The 9,143-nt window shown below is 19.1% G+C and overlaps 1 protein-coding gene across 4 annotated transcripts in view; it reads right to left on the bottom strand.

Annotated features, from left to right (window-relative positions):
• Window positions 1-125: 125 nt before the first annotated feature.
• Window positions 126-9,143, bottom strand: part of LOC122716339 (histone-lysine N-methyltransferase SMYD3) — an 11,765-nt gene continuing 2,747 nt past the window's right edge. For 2 of the 4 annotated variants that reach the window (XM_043939328.1, XM_043939326.1), the window contains exons 2-7: window positions 1,966-2,187; window positions 1,586-1,827; window positions 1,202-1,506; window positions 818-1,097; window positions 571-733; window positions 126-417 (exon numbers count right to left, since the gene is read on the bottom strand). In XM_043939328.1, coding sequence (XP_043795263.1) covers window positions 201-417; window positions 571-733; window positions 818-1,097; window positions 1,202-1,506; window positions 1,586-1,827; window positions 1,966-2,081 — 1,323 coding nt within the window. In that variant the 5' untranslated portion in view covers window positions 2,082-2,187 and the 3' untranslated portion in view covers window positions 126-200. The remainder of the gene's footprint in view (window positions 418-570; window positions 734-817; window positions 1,098-1,201; window positions 1,507-1,585; window positions 1,828-1,965; window positions 2,188-9,143) is intronic. The other 2 variants (XM_043939330.1, XM_043939329.1) reach the window with 1 other exon arrangement.

Below are 9,143 nucleotides of genomic sequence, written 5' to 3' on the forward strand. Positions count from 1 at the left end.
GTTGGTATCAGTGATTCTTAAATGCTTCTTAAATGTTTCTTATATTACGTTTTTAAATTGAAAATTTTAAATATGATTTTTTATCAAAATCAAAAGTGATATGGTAATTTATATGAAATATTATATATACTAAAATTATTTATTATAAATTGTACACTATTAGCAAATTACATACAATTATAAATTGTTTATAAGAAATGTTATGATTCATTGAATTCTTCTACAGTGGCTTGATAAAGAAGTGGTTTCAAATTATGTTCAATTACAGTATGTTGTTCTCCATGTGTTATTGTTAATATTGCATTAGCTTTTCTTAATGTTTCAATAGCTTGTTTTAGTTTTTTTAAATATACCTGAAGTTTTCCTATTGATAAATATAATATTCCAGTTGATGGATGAAATTCTCCATAATATGTCCTAATATGAATAAAAGTAAGTTATTATGAATTATTTTTTAACTTAATATATATAAAGTAATTAATATTATTAAAAACTTATATATATATAATTAAAAACTTTTATAAACTTTTATAATTAAAAACTTAATATATATAAAGAATATTGTCTTACAAATAGCCATTAATAAGTCTCTTAGCATAAGATTCAGCTTCCTCCCAATGTTGCAAAGTTAGAGAGGAATCAAAAGCACTTTGTAAAGTTTGTACATGCTGTATATTGAGGGGATGTAAAACACCTTCTTGTTTTTTGAGACACATTGTGCTTACATCCAAATCTATTTTTTATTGTAAGAAAATATATATTTTATATTATATATTATATTAAACAATCTAATTAATATTATTTATAAAAAGGATACAGGCAATATTTTTCATGTTTTGTAAATGATATGCAGTCAAATCAGATATTTCATAAAAAGTCTCCTTAAAATTTTCAGGAAATTTTGTATTACAATTTTCACACATATCAGCATCAAGAGAACAAGGATATGTACAAAATTTATTTGGACATGCTGCTGCTTCCACCATTGGTTCTGATTCTTCACATTTTTTACACTTACACCAAAAATAATATGAACTTTGTAGTTCTTCACGTCTGTCTTTTGTTGTTTTAATTACATCAATGTATGATATTCTTATCTATATATGTTCAGTTATAATTGTATTATACTTTAAATGATTCTCTGTTGTTAACAGAAATTTCATTACAATATTATAAAAACAAAAATATTTAAAAGACTTGCCTGAGATAAATCTAAATAAGGAAGATCTTCTGTTGTTCTAATAATTATAGTTGTCCCCTCAAAGGTTGCTACAGCATTAGGTTTGCAACTATGGTCCAAAATAGAAGGTCCCAAATAAATACCAGCACCAATATTATTCATATCCAAATCAGATATATTAAAAGAATTAATATAAATTCTGCCATAAATACCCATTAATTCTGCAGAATTTGGTATAGACATATCTCCAAGAAATTCATATAAAACACCACATACACATACAAAATGTTCCATTTTTTTTTCATCTTTTTTTATATCAGAATAATCTAACAAAATAATAATTTAAATATTAATTAAATAGAATTTTATATATATTTTATGTGTTCTCTTACATGAAAAGCTTACGAGACATTAAGTCCTTAAATTTCCTATATTTAGTTTTACTATAATATCCTATTTCTTCACCTCCACCTTGATTTAATTTTATAATTATACGTGCCATTAGTCTTGCAACATCTGGTATAACTTTTGATGAAAATCTTTTTAAGCTTGCACATTCTTTACTATGTATAGTCCAAGACATTTGTTGACAAGATTGATTACAGTAATAAATACACTTACAAACAGAACATCTAAAAAGTTTTCCACTGAAAAAAATAATTTTATGTATTATTTTTAAATAAAATAATTTATATTATTATAATATAACAATATTAATAAATGAACAATGAAAGAAATAAAAATATTATGTAAATTAAAATTTTTTAAAAATGTTAAGAATATACCTTTTAAAACAATAATCACATCGTTCATTTCTATATTTTGAATAAAGGACATAAGCAAATGGTTTAGCAGTAAAAAGAGTAGTGCCTTTTTTAATAAAATTTTCACTTTCACTCATTTTCAAAGTGTTCCTTTTATTAATATTGTTTAATTTAAGACGGGCTATATAACCACAAACAAGATATAGAATAGATTTATCATCCTAAAATTTTATGTCTCATGTTCTGAAATACCGATAGTACAAAGAATCAGATGCTATGTCTTCTGTAATTTATGTCGATTAAATAAATTTAGAGTAGTTAGAGTAGAAGAAGAAATTATAAATTTGTCTGAAAAATTTATTTTAAGCAAAATATATATCATTATGTTGTTCAATTCTTATTCTTTATTCTTTATGAAATGCTTTTGAGCGAAAATACTTATTTCATTCATATTCTATTCATATTCGATCTATTTCATATAATAAATGGATTATTAACTTGTGAATTTTTATGCGTAATTTTAAATAATTTACAAAATTTAAAATTGTTGCGAATAAATAATTCTTTTATTAAATTAGTTTATTAATTTGATTTTGAAAAATAATATTTAAAACAATATATTTTACTAACTTATAAATTAACTTATAAATTAGCAAAAATGTTTTATTTATTTTTTAAATCTCAAATAAAGAGATAAATGAAATGTGAATAAAAAAAAAATATTATTAAAAAAAATTATATATATATTTTTTAATAAAACAAAAGAATATAAAAAAATAAAAAAAAATAAACATAATCACAAAATATCTTTATAATGATAAATTAATTGAATGAAAAAATAGATGATTTTAATATATCGATTTACAAACATCGATGATAAAAATCGATAAATCGTTTCTACCTCTAGTTTCTTAACGTCATTTTCTATTTCATATTATATATTATATTGATTAAATTAGAATATTTAATAGATATTAATAGATAGAATATATTATAGATTTATTATATAGATAATATATATATCTAGATATATATTATCTAGATAGATTATATAGATAAAATTACAACAGTAAAGTTGTTTAAAGTGAAAACTAAATTTTATAATATATATATGTGTATATATATATACACATATATATATTTCAATTTTAGAACAAATTGCTTAATTAAGAAAAATTACAATTCTGTCTTTTGTTAAAAATATCATTATACTATAGGTAAGAAATATAATCAAATAAATTTATATGAATATAAATCACTTTTATAATTTAATTTTAATTATCCCAATAATTTATTAAAAAGTGAAAGTTAAAAATTTCTATTTATATTTTTTCAAATTTTTTAATATGAAATTTAATTTAAAAAATAAAAATTTGTTATTCATCATATATATATGACTCATTTAATTTGATAATTTTTTGAATATATACTATATATTATATACTATTATATACTATAATTATTCAATATAATTATTGACATAGTTTAATATTTGAAATTGAAAGAAGCATAATTTTATTTAGATATAAGCCATTTTGATACTAGAATTTTGAAATTTAGAATTATATTCAATATTTATATTTTCTTCAAATTTTCATCTTGATATAATGAATTAAAAGATTTAGATTTTTGTGATTTTCAACATTTTTGCTTGTTGCGATATATATTATTATACTAAATTAGACAATATTAAATAAGAATATTTGTGCAATTTTTTTCCATATTTATATTAATTATTTGATTTCTTTTTGGATGTAACATAATAACTAATTAAATATAGATATAAAACCAATTTCTTATTTTCATTTTTTAATTTTCTGCAATTATAAAATAGTAAGTAAAATTGCAAATACTTATATATATATATATAATAAAGAATTTAATATAATATCAAAATCAATATTTAAAATTTGATTTATTTTCTAAAATAAAATTGGGTAATATATATCCCATTCTTTGTTTTTAACATTTCTTTTTATTTCATTTTTCAATGAATAAGAAAAGAAACCTTTTCAAATGAAATTATTATTTATATTTTTAATTTAATTATTCAGTTTTTTTAATATATTTTTATTTCATTATATTATTATATATATATTTTTTTTAAAAATGTAACTTGATTGAAATTTTCTTTATATATTAAACAATATTGACATGTATACAGATATGTATACAGAAATATTTAAATATATAATAATAATATAATAATATATAGAAATATAAAGTATATATACAAATTTATACTATTTTTCCATTATTTACTTCCCTTTGTTACTAGTTTCGTTGATTTCATTTTATTTCAATTCTGAAATTTCTAGAATTTCTGGAATTATAATTTCAATCACATTATTTGTAATTTTATAAATAGGACAATTTTTATTCTTGCTTTCTATAATTATTTTCTTATTAATGCATTTATTGTTTTTTCTTTCAATCTATTACTGTTTCTGATTTTGATTTATATAATGATAGAGAAATATTTTTTTATATTTGCATTAAAATGTGATAATAATTCAGTAATATTTTTGAAAATAAAAGTAACTGCTTAAATTTTTGCATTCTAGAATTCAGATATATTTAAATATCACTAAATGTTTCTTTTTCTGTATTTAAAAAATAGAATGCTAACAATTGTCATTCATATTAATACTATTAAATTTTTATTTTTCAATAAATGCTGTAACTATTTGCATTTTTGGTATCTAATATAACATATGGTAATAAAAAGTTTAATGAGTTTAAAAATTGTTTTTTAAACAATTCTTTAATATATACTTCTTTGAAAACAATTTAATAAAACTTTTGTACATTAGCATAAAATTCCATTATTTGCTCTTCAACAATCTGATATAAATTTTTAATTTCATTTATTAAATACAAAATTGTAAAATTATAAAAATTATTTCTGGGGAAAAAATTATTTATATATTATACATATATTGAACATATCTAAATTGAATAAATTATCTTTTTCAATGCAATATTATTTTTTTAACTTCGGAATTATATAATATATTAAAATATTTGAATTTTAGAATAAAATTTTAAATTTAAATTTATAAATAGAGATTTATTTTTTAAGTTTATAAATAAAACTTAATAAATAGAGATTTATTTTTTTAAGTTTATAAATAAAACTTAAAAATCGCAAATATGCTTTTATAATTGAAATGATTAAATATTATTTCTATTGTGAAAAGATCTGCTTTTATGTTTGTTTCTGCAAAAATATTAAATAAAAAATATTAAATAAAATATATAATATTAAATAAAACGATTCATTATTGCAATATCTTCTTCATGTATACTGATATATAAATAACTAAATATATCTGAATAATAAATTATTATCAATGTCCAAATAAATCCAAAATAAACTCCACAATATTAAATATTTAAGGAAAATGTTATAATTTTTGATTCATCCAAAACTGGAAAAAAATTTTAAAATTATCGAAATTAATGTCATAATAATTGTTTGATTTAATTACATAAACTAGAAAAAAAACTAAATTTATTGTAATTTTATTATTTTAAGTACAGAAAGAAATATTTATTATATTAAAGAAATCTACATTTTATACGAAACATTTCTTTATCTTTTTTATCTTTTATAAGTCAATCATTTTAATATATTCAATATTTCCTATTTGATGAAATCTATTGATGCAAATTAAGATTTTCATAAAATTTTAGATTAGAATTGAAAAAAAGATTGAATTTTTTTTTTGCATACTGATAGTAAGTAATATAATTACTAATATAATTATAAATTATTGTAATTTTTTAATTTTTATTATCAAAAAAAAATTTTTTTTCTATACTTTTTATTAGTAAACTTTTAATTTGGAATTTTAATGTAATATTCTTATTCTTTTTCTCAAAATTGGCAAATTGTAATTATAAGTAATTATAATTATAATAATTATATTAGTTATTAACTAATAACTAATTACTAACTAACGTAATCGTAATAATTAAATATAGAATGAGAATAATTAGAAGAATAATTAAATATGATCAATGACTAAAAATTATTAAAAATTAAAATTAGAGATCATAATCATAACAAAAAAAATATACAAAATAAAAATTATGATAAATTAGAAAAAGAAAAAAAAATAATTAAATAAAAAAACTTAAATTTAACGTAACGTAAATTTATTTTTTTTAATTTAATTTTTAATAATAAATTTAAACAGAATCGTTGTAACAATTTGTAAAAAAATTTCATAAATCATTATCAATTGTATAATAACATATTGTTAATTTTAATCTTCTTATATTTTTTTATTTTCTCGAAATTGTAAATCATATTTCCAACATCTGCATAACTATTAACTATTATTGTTTGCTTGACTGCAACAATGACAAATAAGACTAGCAATGATTTATAATATTTTATACGTTTATTAATCTAAGCCAATGAATCCAGTCATCAACATATTGAATCACATTACATCTATGTCATTTATACATTTGTTAATATTTGCCTAAATCATTAATCATAACAGATATTGAAATGATAATTATATATATAGTACTTATAATTATTATTTATTATATTCAAATGTATAGATAGGATGTATTGATCCAATATTCTTCCAACTCAGAAAAGAACAAAAATCAATATGAGATGGCCAATATGATATGTATAGATTAATATTGTTACACATGTTTTACATCTGACATTGCTATAAATTCAAGTACAACAAATATTATAATTTAAAATAACATAATTAATATTGGAATTGCAAGAGTGTACATGACGGTTTTTAAGTGACTCTCATTTAAAACTAGTATTATTTAAAAGTAATAATTTTTTCAATAGCTAAGAAATGCACAACTTATCAAATAAAGACAATATGTGTAAAATGCGAACTTGATATATTGATTAAAATAAAAAATCACACATAAAACATAAACATATAAACATAAAACTTTTTATAATTGAAATAAAAAAAATACAATTTATATTTTTATACAAAACTTATACAAAACATGGTATTTCGCTTACATTGGATAATAATACAATAATTTCGTAGATCATCAGTTAATGAATTTTTTTTTCTCCTTTTTTATTTGATATATTCTCAATATTTTTTTTTAAGATATTGCAAAAATAATATTGAACAAATGATAGTTGAAATTCAATGTGTACATTTGTATATTTCCAATTTCTTTCAAAATTCTATAAACCTTTATTTATTTGAATTAAAAAAGGATGTTCATGAAAATAAATATTAAAAAATGGATATTTAGAGTGAAAAGAAATATTTGATGGTAAAGAAAAAGATGGTAAATATTGAATTTAAAAAAAATACATAGCATAGTTTCGCGTAAATTGAGAAAATTTATAACATATATTTGCTATAAATATATATATATCTGCAATACAGTAGACAAATCAATTGAATAGACTCAACTCTATCAAATATTATGTATTATTTTAAAACAGTTCAAATATAGAGAAGACTGGACTTCCAAAGAAGCTAATATTAAAATTTTCTTCGTGATTAAAGATAAATAATATATATAAAAAAAAAATGCATTTAGAATACTATTTTAGAAATTTTCAGAAGTTTTAGAAAAATGGTATCATGCAGACTCTAAATGGAAGAAACCGCAAATGGACCATAATAATAAATTAGAATGAATTATACATAATTCAATAATACGATATAAAATACAAAATATTGTGCATCTATAATTTATTAATAAAGCGAAAAAACTTTTAAAATAACTTACTAGTATTATTTATCTTATTTATTTCGAAAAATATATATTTGTGAAGATAAATGTTTTATGGATACATAGTAAATATAAAATATTTTATTCAATTCATCATTTGTTAACATTATAAATTCTCATATTGTATCAATGTCATCACGAAAAACGCATTTGATAACACGAAATTACATCAGATCAATCATGAGAACTTCTTATACTGCTTGAATTCTCTAATATCCAAAATCGAAAACAATTTCAATTATGTATCGTTGCATGTAATAATAATAATTGGTATTTTATAATATATTATTTTTTACAATATAAAAGTTTACAAGAAAAAATGTTCGATGTGCAAATTCAAAAAATAATGAAAACTTTAGGAACAATGTAATATTAATATTAATGTAATATTAGGATATTTATGTAAATATGTATTATATATATATATATTTTTTTTTTTTGCTGTCTAAAAAACTTAAAGAAATAAAATCAATCCTTGAAAATATGTATTCTGTTTTTATATATGAAGATATAAATGATTCCACTCGTTATAATTAATCTTAAAATATTTGACTTTGTAAGAGTAACAGCAAGAACCAAGATTGATTTATGAGGCAATTACAATAATTCAACTTTCAATTCTCAATAATCAATTTATTAGCGACTATTTACGAGTATGTTTTTTCTTGCATTCTTCAAAAAATTCAAATGCAATTGTTGCTTTATCAAGCTATGTTTGTATGTTAAATACTTTATGATCAAAGAATCATCAGATGTCTGATCTCTACATTTCGATATGATCCATTTTTGAAAATTTTTCAATGCGATTGATTCTCACTCCTGTTAGAATCAATAGAATAATTAGATAGAGAGAGAACTAGGATCCAGCATAATTTCAAAAAATCAAAAATTAGTCTTTACTGGAATTTCAATGTATCAACTTTAAGGCAAACAAGCTTTCTTGTAAATAAACAGTTAAAGAGTTCAATTTTGAGTGATAGTAGCATTAATCTAGATATCTTTTATAATTAGATATCTTTTATAATTTAGGAAAAAAATTAAGTTCGGAAAATTAATTGAACATGATTATTTGCTTGAATTAATTCATGAATCACATACGAATATATAATAAAAATTCAAATACTATAATATTAGATAATGAAAAAAGTTTTACAATTTTTTTGTTAAGAATGAAATGAAATTATATTGAATACTTCATAAGTTTTTAATATATGAAATTGGTTAATAATAAGTTCATATCATTGATATATATAATGTTTTCAATATTTCCTTTGTTTAAAAATAGAAAATTAAAAATTCATGCTTTTTATTTTATGAATTTAAAATTGGGAATATTGCAACAAATATTGCAAAGCTGTAGTGTGTGGAGAAGATTGTATTAATGAAAGAACCGTATAAAAATGAACGATTTAAATAAATGTTCAAAACGTTCATCTGTTTTTGAAAAT

This window comes from Apis laboriosa, unplaced genomic scaffold, assembly GCF_014066325.1.
Source record: "Apis laboriosa isolate Shangri-la unplaced genomic scaffold, ASM1406632v1 scaffold45_cov149, whole genome shotgun sequence".
In the NCBI taxonomy this organism is placed as follows: domain Eukaryota; kingdom Metazoa; phylum Arthropoda; class Insecta; order Hymenoptera; family Apidae; genus Apis; species Apis laboriosa.